The 17,492-nt window shown below is 45.9% G+C and overlaps 1 protein-coding gene across 2 annotated transcripts in view; it reads right to left on the bottom strand.

Moving 5' to 3' along the window:
* Window positions 1-17,492, bottom strand: part of si:ch211-1i11.3 (mitogen-activated protein kinase kinase kinase 5) — a 192,447-nt gene that overhangs the window by 14,894 nt on the left and 160,061 nt on the right. For both annotated transcript variants that reach the window (XM_063033924.1, XM_063033925.1), the window contains 3 exons: window positions 14,141-14,253; window positions 6,289-6,389; window positions 1,883-1,959 (listed from right to left, as the gene is read on the bottom strand). In XM_063033924.1, coding sequence (XP_062889994.1) covers window positions 1,883-1,959; window positions 6,289-6,389; window positions 14,141-14,253 — 291 coding nt within the window. The remainder of the gene's footprint in view (window positions 1-1,882; window positions 1,960-6,288; window positions 6,390-14,140; window positions 14,254-17,492) is intronic.

The following is a 17,492-nucleotide window of genomic DNA, read 5'->3' as shown; positions in this document are numbered from 1 at the left end:
GAGTTCCTGTTGGCCTACATTCCACCTTGTTTGTTTTCATCCGCCATGATGCACACCAACATCCCCTTAGGCCCCCTGACGACGGCCCGTTCTGTGTTTTGGAATGGAGAGGAGAGACTTATCATTGACAAGAGGGTAAAGCTGAATGTGTTTCGGTAGATCATCTGAACCGGGCCCACCGAGATTTGGAGGAATCTGCTACCATGACCCCACTGTCGCAACATAACCATGAAATTGTCAAGACAACTGAGGCAACTGCTGTTCCTGCACCCACGGAACATGGGACCCGAGCCAGGCGGCTTGTCCAAGCTCCGGACAGGCTCTCAATGCTGGTTTTAGTGAATTCTGGGGGGGGCCTGCGTAGGGTAACGTAAAGGGTGGAAACACACATAACTCACAATGACCAACAGTGAGCTGGGATTCGGTTTAAGAGGCTGGTCTGATGTGATGATGTAATTACATGAGGTTCTTTTACCGCGCTTTGTGTTCAGTGTTCGAAGGACAACAAATAAGTTATTCATGCCATTTGATTTTCGAAAGCCTACAGTGATTATGGACCAGAGGTTCAGTGGGTCTGTTCCATTTCATGAAGACTGAATGCATCCTTGAAGTTTTTTGACTCTATCCACATCGTTAATGCTTTCCATGAGAGAGAGCTCGGAATAGACCTCTCGTTTTAGGAGACTGGTGTTCAGACACGTGAACAACATGGGTCCAGTGCAACCAACTAGTTACACCTGGAACTTTAAGGCTGGGGTTGTTGGCCGGGGAGATGATATGACATGAGATGAGGAGGAATTTATTGAGCCAGAGGGTGGTGAATCTGTGGATTCATTGCAAAAGACAGCTGCGGACGCCATGTCATTGGGTACATTTAAAGCAGAGATTGATCGGCTCTTGATTAGTAAAGGTTATGGGGAGAAGGCTGGGATTTGTTGAGAGGGTTAGTAAATCAGCTGTGCCAATTGGCGGAGCAGACTCGATGGGTCAAAGGGCCTCAGTCATCCGGTTTTATTAGATATTGACGCTGGTTTGTTTGACCAACCGGTGAATTTGGACAGCTGTGCAGAAACTGATGTAGCTGAAACAAATCCAAGTGTCAGACCCTAAAGGAGGGCAGAGATGACTTCTATCCAGATGGTCATATACATCGGGCCGTGTACGAGATCCTGATCGTCAATTACACTTTCCCTCCATTGATCAGAAACTGGATGTGTTGAGCTGCATCTGCCTTCACGGTAAGGGAAGCGGCAAACGCTTTCCAGGGTCCTGTTGTAACCCTTCATTTTGAAGGGCAGTGGGGGCAGCTGGTCAAGGAAGTTGCCTCGGTCTCAGCAAGCACGAGTCTGCATTCTACACCCTGACGACTGAAATTTGTCTTACGCTAATTGAAAAAGCAGTTTAACTCCATTATTTGTAAATGTTTTGTGACGCACAGTGGGAAGAAAGAACTTCACATTTGCTGTACCTCATGCCCTGAGGACCTCCAAAAGTGCCACACAATAAAATAATTACTTCCAGAGATGGAATCACCACTGTGATAAAAATGATGGCAGTGAACTTACACACCACAAACAACAGGGCTGTAAAAGACCTGCTTTAGATGGTGTTGGTTGGGAATAAACAGCATGCTCAGAGGCTGGGTGAACTCTGCACCCTTCTGATAAAGCTACAGATTATATTATATCAAACTAGACAAGGGTTTAATGTCCCAGGTGAAAGATGGCGATGGCTCTTTGGTCCCTCACTGAGGCACAGAAATCTCAGGGTAGATGATGGGCAGAAGTCTCTGGAGATGACTCCCACATGGCAGCTGACCTAGAACATAGCCGAGAAACAGAAAGCTAAATCCGGATAAAATACAGAATCCCTCAGTAGTTACCTTATTTGGGTATATTTCAAGTCATCCTTTGTAACGTCGATCAGAAGATCCTGCAGTGTGTAGCCATTGGCTATAATCTGTAACAGTAACAGAACAGGCATCATGAGAGTCATTGCAGAACCTCAAAATGTTGGAGGAACTCAGCAGGTCAGACAATGGGTGTCTCAGGCTGAGACCCTACAGCAGGACTGGTGAGGAAGAGGGAAAAATCAAATTATGAAGGAGGGGAAAGAGAACAGACTAGAAGGTCAAGACAGGTAATTGGGGTGGAATGAAGCAAGAAGCTAGGAGGTGATAGATGGAAAAAGGCTGGAGAGGAAGAAATCTGATGGGGGAGGAGAGTGGACCATGGAGAAAGGGAAGGAGGAGGAGCACCAGGGGAGGTAATAGGCAGGTGAGGAGAAGAGAAAATGTAAGAGGGGAGTCAGAGTAGGTAATTGAGGAAGACAGGAGGGGGCAAAGTTACTGGAAGTTGGAGAAATCACAGACAGAATGTGAGGCATTGCTTCTCCAACCTGAAAGTGGCTTCATCATGACAGTAGAGGAGACCATGGACAACATGTCAGAATGGAAACGGGGTTTGGAATAGAAAAGGCTGGCCTCCAGGAAGCGCTGCTTTTTGCAGATAGAGTGAAAATGCTCGACAAAGCGATTCCCCAATCTACATTGGGGCTCACTAATATCAGGAGCACTGGATACAATAGATGACCCTGAAAGGTTTGCAGGTTAGGTGTTGCCTCACCTGGAAGGACTATCTACATCTCGAATGGAGGTGAGGGAGGAGGTGAACGGGTAGGTATAGCACTTTTTCAGCTGGCATGGGTAAGTGTCGGCAGGGAGGCTAGTGGGGAGGGATGAATGTACGAGGAACCACGGAGGGAGCGATCCCTGCGGAAAGCAGAGAGAGGGGGCAAGGTAAAGATGTGCTTGGCGGTAGGGTCCCATTGAAGATGGCAGAGTCGCAGAGAATGATGAGTTGGATGCGGTGACTCACAGGGTGCCAAGTAAACCAATTACAAACAAGAGAAAATCTGCAGATCTGCGAGCAACACACACAAAATGCTAGAGGAATTCAGCAGGCCAGGCAGCATCTATGGAAAAGAGTAAACAGTCGGCATTTCTGGCCTGCGGAGTCCTCCAGCATTTTGGGTGCTAAGTAAAGACAAGAGGAAGCCTATCCCCGTTAAGATGGCGTGAAGGCAGATATCCAGGAAATGGAGAAGATGCAGGTGAGGGCAGCATCAATGGTGGAGGAAGGGACACCCCGTTCTTTTAAGAAGGAGGACAGCTCTGTTGTGCTGGAAGGGAAAGCCTCATCCTGGGGACAGATGCAGCAGAGTCGAAGGAACTGAGAAAAGGAATGGTATTTTTACAGGAAGCAGGGTGGGAAGGGGTAATCAGAATATCTATTGGGAATTGGTATGGTGTATATAAGATATCTTTAAACAGTTTGTCACCGGATGTGGAGACAGAGATCGAGAAAGGGGAGAGTGGTGTCAAATATGGGATAGTTTGTCCTCAGAGACAATTCTTCTTCACCTGCGTACCAATGGGGTCGTCTAATAAATCCGATGCTCCCAATGCGACCTCCTCTACACTGCTGTGTCCAACATAGATTAGGGGACTGCTTTGTCGAGCACCTCCATTCCATCCGCCAAACAAAAAGCAGGATGAAACCAATGTAATTCCAATCCCCATTCCCATTCCAACGTGTTGCTCCATGGCCTCCTCTACTGCCACGATGAGGCCACTCTTATGTTGGAGTAGCAGCACCTCATATTCTGTCTAGGTAGCCTCCCACATGAAGGCATGAACATTCATTTCCCCAACTTACAGTAATCTTTCCCCCTTCTCCTTCCCCTCTTCTTCAATTCCCCTCCCTTACCTCTCCATTTCACCTGCCTATCATTTCCGGCAGATGCCCCTACTCCATCCCTTTCTCCCATGGTCCACCCTCCTCTCCTATCAGATTCTTTCTTTTCCAGCCCTTTACCTTTTCCACCTATCACCTCCCAGCTTCTTACTTCATCCTTCCACCCCCACCCATCTGGCTTTACCTATCCCCTTTTAGCTTGTACTCCTGTTCTCCCACCCCACCTTCTTATTCTGGCTTCTTCCTCCATCCTTTCCAGTCCCGACGAAGGGCCTCGGCCCAAAACAGTGATTATTTTTTCATTCCCATAGAGGCTGCCTGGCCTGCTGAGTGCCTTCAGCAGTTTGTGTGTGTTGCTCTGGATTTCCATCATCTGCTGACTCGCTTGAGTTTATCACCCTCTCCACTCCCCTTCCACCCTGAATGCGCCAAGTCTTCGCTGGGATCTGAATAAGTTCAGCATTTACTTGCATCCCCATTTTCTATTAACTGAGTTAAGCCAGCAGCGTCAATGGCCAATGCGGGGCCCAGCTGACCCCGTGTCCTCACCTGGTACCTGCTGAAGAGGCCTGCCTGGCTAGCCCCAGCCACAGCTAACAGCAGAAGCTCAATTCTCTCTCTGCCTGACGCGAATCGAGGTGGGTCAAGAGTTGAAGTGGGCTGGGTGGGAGACGGGTCAGGGTGAGGGTGGGGGTTTGGCCTCTGTATTCATGTTGATCAGTAGGTCAAGGCTTTGGGAAAAGAATAAAATCATCAAAAGGATGACACAGATCAAAGACTATTGGAGTGGGATATATAATGCCCTACAAGACATCTTTAAATGTGAAATACCCTGACAGAGTAAGACCATATATTTTGTGTATGTACCTCAAGAATGGTTGAAAAGAGATAAATATTTAATGAATGTACTGCTGGTGGCTGGTAAAAAGACCCTTACCAGGAAATGGTTATCACAGGACAGCCCAATTTTAAATGTATGGATGGAAATTACAATGGACATTTACAAAATGGAGAAGGTAACAGCATCTGTTAATCATGAGTTGGAACAATTCTATTCATACTGGAAAAAAAGATTTTAACTGCCTAACACCTCATAGGCCTGATTTTATTCTCACAAATCAACGAATATGCTGTAAAAAAAAGATCACTCCCTACTCTGTACATAGTTTTCTTCTTTCGATTGTTCTTTCTTTCCTCTCCTTTCTATGAGTGTATACTTCAGATAAATATTATGTGGAGATTTGTGACAAATATGATTATATGATATATATGTACAGTATCTGAAATACATCTTATGGAAATGTTTGTTTGATGATGAAATTCAATAAAAAAATAAATTACAAAAAAAAGGATGACACAGCTAGACCAGGCCGATCAACACCGATATGTCACTCTTCAGGAGTTAGCTGAATGCCACTATTCTCAAATAACTTCCCCACCTTGTATTCACCTTCATCATCAGCCCTAATCTTCATTGTCGGGAGATCTTCCTCCACGGACTGGGTGAGCTGGGGATCTGTGAACATTGGACCAGGCAAATCTGAGCTAAAGTCGAGGGCCTTCCTGGGCTCTGTTGTGCACATTTTGAACATTAGGAGGTCCATACCAGTGAGAACAAGGCTCCCTAAAGTACAGCTGGGCCTCTTGGAGCTTCCCAGCAGCATTCCCAGCTTCAGCACTTGACAAGAGCAGAGTTCGGGCAGTTCAGGACCTGTTACCAAGCACTGTCAATGTCTGATTTCTAGCAGCTACCATGAAACCATGGTGGACATCCAGAAATCTGCAGGTGGGGAGTGTAAACACTGATGATATTCAGGTAGATGTTTTCAGAATGGATATACCAACTAAAGAAGTTAATGGCTGATGGGCAACTTGTCAAAGAAATTAGCAGCTCAAGAGGACATCATGGCTCCATATAAGATGGCTGCATTTCTCCTTTCTCCCCTTTGCTTGTCTTGAGCAAGGGACTGAGAATTACGACAATGCTCCCAAACCTTTTCTGGAAGTAGCCTGCCCTCCCCTTCATACGTTACTTGGTAACATACAATAAACACAAGAGATCCTGCAGATACTGAAATTCTGGTGCAACACACACAAAATGCTGGAGGAGCCCAGCAGGTCAGGCAGCACCTAACGGAAATGAATAAATAGTCGACCTTTCGGGCCGAGACCCTTCAACAGGAAGATGATAAACACATCTTCATCCCTCCCTCCAGTTCTCAATGCATCATATTGCAAGGAATGCCTTTAGCAATCTCACTTGAATTGACACCCACTATAAGTCTACAGCACTACACCTCAGTGCCAGCAGGTGGTGCAGTGACATCTGCACCAGACTTCGAGGAGAGTGGTTCTGGGTTCAAATCCAGCCAGCTCCTTGCACGCTTTTCACCCACGATGGTTTGCGTGTCGAGCAAGCAACTCTGCCCCGTAAAACAGACAATAGCTGAAGAAACAGCAAGGCTGCTGCCCGATGTCCCAGTGAGGTGCGGGAGAATACTATTATATACTATTCCTCGGCACTTTATCCTACCTTGTCAATTGTCTGTTGGTCAACTTGCGTTGTTAGTAGCCACTCTGTGAGTTCTTCAGTTTTGGAATTGGCAAGTGTTGATTGGAAGCTGCACTGGACACCTAAGCAGGAACATTGCAGGAGAAGGTTTATCAAGTGTTATTGCAGGAATGTTGTTTTCAATTTCAAGACACACAGAGATCATATTCTGTCTGAATTAGAACAGGAAACGGTTAACAAGCCCAGCCTTGTCCAATCAGTGTCTAAGCAATTCATCTCTCATTCCAATCTCACTCCAGAAAACATGTTCAATGTTATTTGAATCCAAATCCAAGACTGGCTTATTTATTGCACTTTATATTTTGAAAAAAAGTTCTGCGGTTGTTATTTTGACTCCTTGGGAGCCCTTGTCATGAGCAAACAGTCTACTCACTCAATCATAAATCTTGTTAACTGGAACTCTCTTTCACATAGAACTAATCTGGCTCTTAATATCTCTAATTTCTGACATTTGGGATCCTGTGGGATGTCAGCACCTTCCTCCCCTAAAATTAACTCAAGGGCAGTGTTACCAATATCATTCTCTGCACTTCCTTCCCTTCAATGAGTATACAGCATTCCAAATGGAATAAGGAAGCTCCAGGGTATTGTTGGATTGGGGTTATTTTTCTTGTTGCTTAACTTACCGAGGCCTGCTTGTTTTTGTATATAATAACCCATATACATGTACTCGTTCAGTGAATTTTCCAGTAATTATGACACAACTGCTTCTGTGTTTTCCTAGAAACTTCTTAGTTTTCACTGGCAGTTTCAAAACCACTCGAATCTGACAATTTTATATGTTAATTACATTTAATGAAATGGCCGTAAGCCACAAGCTTTATGCCTCATTCGTGACTTCTAAGAACTGTCTGAACAGTCTAATGGCTGTACTGTGGCATGGCCAACTCTCCCTGGTCTCTACTTATGAAGATTGAGGAGGGGCACAGATTTCAGTGCAAGCGAGGGAATTCCTCGAAGCCTGGTTTTCCGCGAACAATTCTGTGTACAGACACGTAGAACCTCGAGCCTATTTATGAGCCAGTGTGGGCAAGATTCCAGACCACAACGCACAAAGTTCGCCACACACCCATTCAGTGATGAGAGTTCCTCCCCACATCACAACTGAGTTTCTGTAACGATGCCCAGCCAACTGATTGAAAAGTATATAAAGGCCAAGCTTTTGGAGAACACTCCACAATCAACAGCGCTCTGACAATGTCTCCTCGCATGGTTTGCAAGTTGCCAAGAGCGGAGAACAACTCAACCCAATACCATGTTTTTAACAGGCAGTTAGACTCCAAGTAAACTTGCTACTGAAGGTGTAGAAGAGGGACTCCAGCCTTTCTGCTCATAACACCTGCACAGCCCCCAGTGCCACATCATTGAAAATGTTAAATCTTGAACAGCAGGTACAATTGCTTAGCGACCGAGTCAAAACTCATCTCTCATTCAATGTGACTGAACCACATTTTAAGGCCTCTTCTGCTCCTGGGACTTGGTGAGAAGAATTGACTTGAGTTCAACAGTAGTAATATAAAAGAAGAAGAGTATCGTTGGCTGTAAAGCCCACCCTGATGTCCTGTGGTTGTGGAAGGCACCCTATAGATACAGGCCGTTTTAGTTATGAGCAGCTGGGAGATCCCTGATGGAATCCTTTTGACATTGGATGTCCTCTGTCCCACGAACTGGACCAGCTTACAACCTGCTCAGTGATATGACCAGCTGATTCACCCCGGAGAATCAAATGGGAAAAGACCTGCTGGCCAGAGTTGTAAAGCATAGAGTCAGAGCTTTCGGCCCACCGTACCCATACTATCCCTTTAACCCAGCTGCACAGATCCTATTTGCCTCCATTAGGTCCATGTCCTTCGGTATCATGCCTGTTTAAAAGCTTATCAGAACTCTTCATTAATATAATCATTGTATCTGATTCCATCACCTCCTCTGGCAGCACATCATAGATATCAACCACACTCTGTTTAAAAAAATTCCCTTCAAAACAACTTCTTTCACCTGAAAGACAATGCCCTCTTGTTTTCGATACCCCCTACCAGAGGAAAAAGAAATTTGACTCTCTACCCCATCCTGACAAAGATTAGATTGGAGTAGCGATGTGCGTATCAAAACATCGAAACATACCGTTCGGTGTACAACAGATGCGTGTCGCTTGCGTCCAATAACCAACACCGTTTGAGGATATGCTGGGGCAGCCTGCTAGTGTCCCCATGCTTCTGATGCCAGCTTAGCATGCCCACTACTTACTAACCCTAACTGATGCAACACACATAAAAGTTGCTGGTGAACGCAGCAGGCCCCTAACTGATGCCAGCTTTGCGCGCCCACTACTTACTAACCCTAACTGATGCCAGCTTTGCGCGCCCACAACTTACTAACCCTAACTGATGCCAGCTTCGCATGCCCACTACTTACTAACCCTAACTGATGCCAGCTTCGCATGCCCACTACTTACTAACCCTAACTGATGCCAGCTTCGCATGCCCACTACTTACTAACCCTAACTGATGCCAGTTTAGCATGCCCACTACTTACTAACCCTAACTGATGCCAGTTTAGCATGCCCACAACTTACTAACCCTAACTGATGCCAGTTTAGCATGCCCACTACTTACTAACCCTAACTGATGCCAGCTTCGCACGCCGACAACTTACTAACCCTAACTGATGCCAGCTTAGCATGCCGACAACTTACTAACCCTAACTGATGCCAGCTTCGCACGCCCACAACTTACTAACCCTAACTGCACGTCCTTTCAGAATGTGGGAGGAAACCCACAAACAGATATCGTCACAAACTGAACCCCAATCTTATGATCACCATCACTGTGAAGCCTAGCACTAACCACTATACTACCGTGCCACACGCCCACCTTTAAAGGTACCTCCACCACAACATCCCTTAGCCTCCTTCACAAGGAAAACAATCAGCCCATCCAAACAATCTCTTCCCTCCCTCATTTAACTAAGTTCCTCCAAATCACAGAACATCCTGCTGAATCTCCCCTGCACAGGCTCAGCCTCCCTGTCGTGTAGCGGCCGAACTGCACACAGTACACCAAGTGCGGCCGACCCCAGTGTTTTGTAAAGTTGCAACATAACGTCCCAGCTCTTCTCTTCTATGCCCCGACTTGTGAAGGCAAGCAAAGCAAATGTTTTTGTCAACCCCTTATCAGCCTGTGTTGCTGCTTTCAGGAAACTCTGAAAGGTCTCCATGAACCGCTGCAGTGGATCAGATCAGTTGGAATCAGATCGAGCCTTCCTGGTATTACAGGAATCCTAAGGATGCTGGCTGCAGGCAGCGACAGGCCCAGCTCTCTCCTGCAGGAATTCATTTGATCAGCAATCACCAACCCAGCTTGCAACCTGCTCCAAGGCTCCAGTGTCTCTGTAAGAGGAACTGCCCAACATCCAGCCAACTTCTGAATTTACTTGGCTGACAGTGCCCCAAACATTTTCTGATAAAAGAACTGGTTGCCATAAGCAAGATCTAAAGCCATCAGCCTCGGCGAAGGTGCACACCTCCCAGAAGTACGGATACCCAGCAAATTCCAGGTAAAAAGGGTATTTAAACCAGGAATGAATCCTCTCATTCCTCTGCAGCACCCTTTCTAAAATCTCAGCATCTCTACAGGCAGAGGAGTGTAAAACTCGGCCTAAGCAAGGCTGTGCAGAAGGGTAAAATGGTCCGGTTTTAGACGAATATTGAAACCGTATTCTCACACTGGCCAAGGAAAAGGCATTTGCCCCAGAGTGCAGCCCGACGGTTACTGCTTAGGATACCAGTGACTGTGGACCTGGCATGGGACACCCAAGCTGTGTGAGGTTATGGGGTCATCACTGCACCTTCACTCTGTGCACGATAACTTTGCACATCCTCATACTGAACCAAACCCTCTGTACCGTAATACTCTATAAACAATCACTCTGTATCCTTCCTGTCACCACTCCACCTTACTTCATTCTGGACACTGACACTCTCACCTATGCAACTAGTGCCCTAATCCCACACTCTCTACCCCTGCACACTAATATTCTATTCACACTCTCTACCCCTGCACACTAATATTCTATTCACACTCTCTACCCCTGCATACTGGTATTCTTCCCACACCTCTCTACTGGGTACACTAATACCCTGCACATAGATACACCGTCCTGCACACTAATAATCTACCCCGCACACTAGACCGCATTCCTGCGCACTCTCCAGCTTTCACATTAATGTTCTGTGCACTGATATTCTGCACACGACAGGATGTTTAAAACAATGCCATATTTGGAACTGGGTCAGGAAGGAAGGGGTTGTGGATTTGAGGGCTAAATCAGGCTGGAGGGGAGTTCAGGTGTTTCAACAGCAGTGGCTGACCAAACTGGTGAACGGGGCCATGAGATGAGGAAGTGAGTTATGGTGGATGACTCTAGGAACAGAGCATAAAGCAAAAACCCTTTATCAGAAAGACAAGAAAATCTGCAGATGGCGGAAATCCAAGCAACGCACACAAATTGCCGGAGAAACTCAGCAGGCCAGGCAGCATCTGTGGAAAAGAGTGAACAGTCGACGTTTCGGGCCTCCAGCGTTTTGAGTGTGTGTTGCAGAACTGGGAAAGAGGGAAAAAGGAGATAGTTTTATGTTGCAGAGAAGGATGAACAGGATAAAGGGAATATTCTGTGATAGCCTGAGACCCAGTCAAATGGGTTAATACAGTGCAGTGAGAGGGTGATGATGCTTCTTTGTCACAGTTTTGTGCAGATAATCGCTGGGCTGTCAGACAACCCTGCAGGTCAGACTGTACCAACAGATAGGGAAGAAATGACCCATTATCACAGACAGATGTTGCACAGTAGAAAAGGACAGTCCTAACACAGACAGGGAGAGCTGTTTATCTAAAGTTGGAGAATTCAGTATTAAGGCCAGAAAGTTGCAATGGCCTTATTGTAATAGCACAGCAGACACAGAGAGATCTGAGTGGGAGGAGGATGAAGACTCAAAGTGGCAGGCTACTGGAAGCTTCGGGTCACTCCTGTAGACTGAAGTGACAGCCACCCAGTCAGTGCTTGATTATTTCAATGTGGAGGAGAGCACAGTGTGATCACCAATTGCAGTAAGCTGGAAGAAGTCCGAGGCCTGCACCTGGGAGAAATGTCCAGGATGGTGGGAAGGCAGGCGATGTTCCTCCTGCAGTAGCACGGAAAGGTGTGATAAAGCAGGGAGCTGTTGGTGGAGGCAGAGGAGAAGATCAGGGAAATGGCAGAGGGAGTGATCTTCCTGAGATGGTGAAAGGGGAGAGGAAAATGTGCAGAATCTTGTTGGAACAGGTAGAAGTTGCCAAACAATCTGTTGAATGCAAAGGCTGGTGGACCCAAGGTGAGGACTGGGGAATGACGTCTTGGCTCAGTACAAAAGGAGAAGGGTTGAGACCAGACACATTGGAAGTAGATGAGACGTATTCTCAGGGCTAAGGGCTCAGTATACTGTGGTGGAGGGGTAGCAAAGGTTCAGGAATTCGGAAGACAGCACAGAGGCAACTGCGTGGTGGGTCTCATCAGTGAAGCTAAGATGGCAGAACAGGAGGAGCTGGGAGACTGAACATTACTCGTGCTCAGGATCGTCCAACTTCCTCTATATGTGCCAAACATACACTAATACAATTTAAAGTAGTGCATAGGGCCTATATGACTAAAGATAAACTAGCTCGTTTTTATTCCCATATAAACCCTATCTGTGACAGATGTCACTCTGAGGTGGCTTCCTTGACTCATATGTTTTGGTCCTGCCCTCGCTTGGAAAAATTCTGGAAAGATATTTTTGATATTATTTCAACAGTTTTGCATTTTGACTTACAACCCCATCCTATTACGGCAATTTTTGGTTTGCTAATGTTGGAACATAGATTTTTATCCTCTTCAGCCTGTCGGATGATCGCATTTGTTACATTAATGGCCAGAAGATCCATTTTATTGAACTGGAAGGAGACCAATCCTCCTATTACATTTCAATGGTTTTCCCAAACTATATCATGTTTAAATTTAGAAAAAATTGGAAGTGACGTCTTTGATCCTTCGGTTAAATTTGAAGAGACTTGGAAACCATTTATTCAACATTTTCATATGATGTAACTTGACCTTTTCCGAATCCTTCTTATTAACTTAAAATGTATGAATAGAGGAGCGGAGTTGACGACATTATTGAATGTATTCGATTTAAGATATTGGTCCAGCCTTGTTTTGTTCCGTTTGCTTTCTTTTTGGGTTTAGTATTCAGTTTTTTTTTGGGGGGGGGGTTCTTTGTATTTTTTTTCTTTTTATTTCTTTTTTCTCTATGATTAACTATATTAAGAGTTTGGAAGTCTATTACACCTGTATTATTTGAAGTCTTTTTTGTACATGTTTATCAACAATAAGATTATTCCAATCTCTCTGTATCAATATTGTTATTCTGTTTATAATTTTGGAAAATTAATAAAAAGATTTAAAAAGAAAGAGAGGATCGTCCAGCAACAGCTCTCCTCGGCATAACTGAGGCCCCCTTATTTTTGAGTCATCACAGATAATATTCCACGTGCTGCCTCTCAACTCAACCTGTTCAGCAAACGCAACACACAAAATGCTGGAGGAGCTCAGCAGGCCTGGAGGGGGATACGAAGGGACTCAGCCAAAACGCTGACCACATATTCTCCTCCATTGATACTGTTACGAGAATACACATAAAATTAAGATGTTTGCTGGCCTGGGCTAGCATCAGTGGCATCAGCAGTTGGTCTGCCACCTGCCCTCAGGGGAAGGAGAGATAAGGAACAATGGAGCAGCGTCTGGAGATGTGTAATGAAGGGATGTGGGAGGAAGAGCTGTCTGGAGCGGCTCCCCCCTTTGAACCCTGAACTGTTTGAAGTGATGGACAGGCGATACCCCAGCAGGGGGATAAAAAGGGACAGGTTCGCTAAGACAGACACACACGCCACCCGAGGTAACGAGACCCTGGAAGCGGTGCGCTTCTCATGAGTGGGTGAGAAGTACCGGACAACGACAAGGGTGGAAAGGTACGATCAGCGGGAACCCGGTGTGTGTCCGCCCTTGCCTGGGTGCCGGGTTCACTGCAGAGGATCGACCGCATCTGGAGGAGGGGTCACAGTCGGTGACCTCAGGTGACATCACCAAGGACCCGCCCAAATGCTGTTTGTGAGCCATCTCGCTGGTCTGTGAGTGAAGCTGTGCTGAATGATGAGTTGTTCCTATTCTATGTCTCTCTTCCCCACCTTGTCCATCGCCATGACAACGATTACTGCGAACTGAACTACTAAACTGGACTGAACTTTGAGTCATTTTGAAATTGGTCATTTACCCCTAGACAACGATAGAGCTTGATTGATGCTGTTATCTTAATTCTGTGCACATGTGCGTTTATCATCGCTGAACTGTTGCATTTATTATCCTTTCGATTAATGTGTTGCTTGTTTCTTTAATAAAACTTTCTTAGTTCTAGTACTCCAGACTCCAACTGAGTGATCCATTTCTGCTGGTTTGGCAACCCAGTTACGGGGTACGTAACAATACCGCCTGACCTGCTGAGCACCTTCAGCGTTTTGTGTGTTGTTCTGGACTTACATCGTCTGCATGGTCCCTTGTGTTTCCGTTAAACAAAACCGAGGCCGATCAGGCTGATGGACAGTGCTTGTATGGGAAGGCTGGGTGGGGTGGAGTGGAGGATGGGACTAGAAGATGCGAGTATAAACAGTTGTGAAGCTGGAAAAGACCAAACATTTTATTCTCAGCTCACCGGTTTTCTGCTAGTCCTGCTGCTGCCTCCCTCACTTACCCACAGATTCTGACCCCTCTCGCAGCAGGCTGATGACGTGGTCTTTCTGATGGAGAAGTTGCGACAGTAGTTGTTGGTACTTGCACTCTTTCTCCGCAAGGTTTTCCAGAAGCCTGTAAAGCAGAAGTTTAATACAGGTGACCCACGTAGTTAATTGTCAATCCCTCCCCTCTTCAGCCCATAGCCAGGATCAGTCCACAGGCCAATGCACATCCACGTTCTCTCCGGACAGGGAGGAAGCTACATATACACCCAGTGGACACTTTATTAGGTACTGGAGTGGAACTGGTTGTGGTCTTCTGCTGCTGTATCCCATCCACTTCATGGCTCAACGTGTTGTGCATTTGGAGATGCTCTTCTGCACACCACTGTTGTAACGTGTGGTTATTTGTGTTACTGTCGCCTTTCTGTCAGCTTGAACCAGTCTGGCCATTCTCCTCTGACCTCTCTCATGAATAAAGCACTTTTGCCACAAATGTTTTTTTTTGTTTTTTGTATCATTCTCAATGAACTTTAGAGACTGTTGTGCATGAAAACACCAGGAGATCAACAATCTCCAGAGTTTACAGAGAATGGTGCAAAAAACAAAAAACATCCAGTGAGCGACAATTCTGTGGACAAAAACGCCTTGCTAATGCTACAGGTCGGAGGAAAATGGCCAAATTGGTTCAAGCTGACAGAAGGCAATGGTACAAAAGAGCATCTCTCGACACATAACACATCGAACCTTGAGGAGAAGGATTACAGCATATGGAGACCACAGCCCTGCACTCAGTGGCCACTGTATAGGTACAGGAGGCAGATATCCCACCTCTCCCGGAAGTTCCGGGAGTCTCCCGCATATTAATAGTGGCTCCCTGATGCCCGCAAATTATATACAATATCCCGGAAATCAATTTTTTTGAGAGCGCGAGGGCGAGAGAGCACGAGAGTGAGAGAGAGAGAGAGAGCATGTGCGCGCGCGAGAGAGCGCCATGGCAGAGTGTTCCAAAAAAAGAAAATATAAAACGTACATCACCCCAGACTACACTAAAGTGTACCCCTGCCTAATAGGGGTCAAAAATAATGACGGTGTTGCTGGCTGCACTGTTTGCAACAGTGACTTTTCTATTGCCCATGGTGGGTTAAGACTGTAAGAGACATGTTGAGGTGAGTCTAACGGGTGTCATTCGTTCATTAGCATAGCTAACGTTATTTAAACTAGCTGGCTAGCTGCTAAGGAGCTACTCTATTGCAGACATCCCACCTCTCCCGGAAGTTCCGGGAGTCTCCCGCAAATTGATCTCCCTGAAATGAGTTTTTGCAGGTTGGGATGTCTGAGGAGGTATCTAATAATGTAACCACTAAATATATCAATCACTGCATAGTGTACTCAAGGATGAACAGCTCTTGACAATCAGTGAAAATAAAAATAAAACACAAAAATAACAGTTAATATCTCAGGCTTAACATCAGGAGAGTTGCCACAGTGACTGGAATATCTGTCGCCTTCTGAAGGAGATCAGAGTGAAGAACGTGCTGTTGTTGGGGGTCACTCCAGGTCATTTGTTCTTCCTGACATCCCACTGAGGAAACCCACTCCAAATGGAGCTCCTAACCCCCAGACCTCTCTTGACAAGGTCCCAAGCCAGCTGGGTTTACAGGATAAATCACAAATACAGGCCTTATAGTTTTAGCATAGACAGGTTCAACCGGGCTGTTTAAAATGGGGCAGATGTGGAGGAGTTGTTCCATCTAGAAGGTGAGTTCAGTATGAGGAAGGATAAGCCTGAAAATTTGACTCACATCACACACAAATGCAATGCAGAAGCATTTTACCATGCAAAGAGAGGTGGAGACCTGGGGCCTTCTCTCAAATGGCTGCAGGTGCCATGAGAACATCAAGACAAAATCTAAGACAGGGAGAACATTTGGACACTTACATCATGGATAGAGGTGAGTAAATACAGATGGGAATTGGCCCGAGTAGGTGGAGGAGGATCACACAGCTCCTCCTGATCGCTTAGAACACAGAACATACAAGAGTACAGACTTTACAGCCCACCATGCCTGTGCTGAACGCAATGGCAAATTGAACTAAATCTCTTCTCCTTGCACATGATCCGTAATCCTCCATTCCCACCATATACATATGCCTCTCCACAAGCCTCTTAAACACCACTATCAAATATGCTCCCACCGCCATCCTGGCAGCTCATGCCAGGCACCTCTATGTAAAATACCTCTCCCGAACATCTCCCTTAAACTTTCCGCCCACCCACCTTAAATGCATGCCATCATATGCTTTGCATTTCTGCCTGGGAAGTGGATTCTGGCCGTCTACTCTATGCCCTTCACAGTTTTATAAATGTCTATCAGGTGTAGGGACATTTAAAAGACTCTTAGGAAGGCACATGGATGAAAAAAATGAGCTCTGTGGAAGGGAAGAATTAAATTAATTTTAGAGTAAGTTAAAAGGTCAGCACAATATTGTGGCTTGAAGGGACTGTACTGTTCTATAACACCACAAGATCATAAGACATAGGAACAGATTTAGGCCATTCAGCCTATCGAGTCTGCTGCACCATTCCATCATGGCTGATCCTGGATCCCACTCAACCCCATGCACCGGCCTTCTCCCCATATCCTTTGATGCTCTGACTGATTCTGCCTTAGATATACCCACGGACTTGGCCTCCACCGCAGTCTGTAGCACAGCCTTCCACAGATTCACTACTCTCTGGCTAAAAAAAATTCCTCCTTGCCTCTGTTCTAAAAGGGTCGCCCCTCAATTTTGAGGCTGCGCCCTCTAGTTATGGATGCCCCCACCACAGGAAACATCCTCTCCACATCCACCCTATCTAGTCTTTTCAACATTCGGTAGGTTTCAATGAGATCCCCACACATTCTTCTAAATCCCAGTGAGCACAGGCCCAAAGCTGCGAAACACTCCTCATATTCTAACCCCTTCATTCCCGGAATCATCCTCATCAACCTCTTCCAGACTCTCTCCAATGACAACACATCCTTTCTGAGATATGGGGCCCAAAACTGTTGACTATGCTCCAAGTGCGGCCTGACTAGTGTCTTATAAAGGCTCAGTATTATCTCCTTGCTTTTATATTCTATTCCCCTTGAAATAAATGCCAATGTTCCCCTTAGCCTCGAACATTCTGGAGTAAACAATCTGAATTTGTCCAACCTCTCCTTCTGGATCATACCGTTTAATTCAGGCAAAATCCTGGTAAACCTCTTCTCTACCCTTTCACATCTGTCCTGCAACGGGAGGCCAGAACGCTGCACAGTTCTCCAAGGGTTGCCCAGTCCATTTTAAACAGCCGTGACAGACCATCCTGACTCTTACACTCATTGC

The sequence above is a fragment of the Mobula hypostoma genome, chromosome 26 (genome assembly GCF_963921235.1).
Source record: "Mobula hypostoma chromosome 26, sMobHyp1.1, whole genome shotgun sequence".
NCBI lineage: Eukaryota > Metazoa > Chordata > Chondrichthyes > Myliobatiformes > Myliobatidae > Mobula > Mobula hypostoma.
This window is presented reverse-complemented; position numbering and strand designations above follow the sequence as displayed.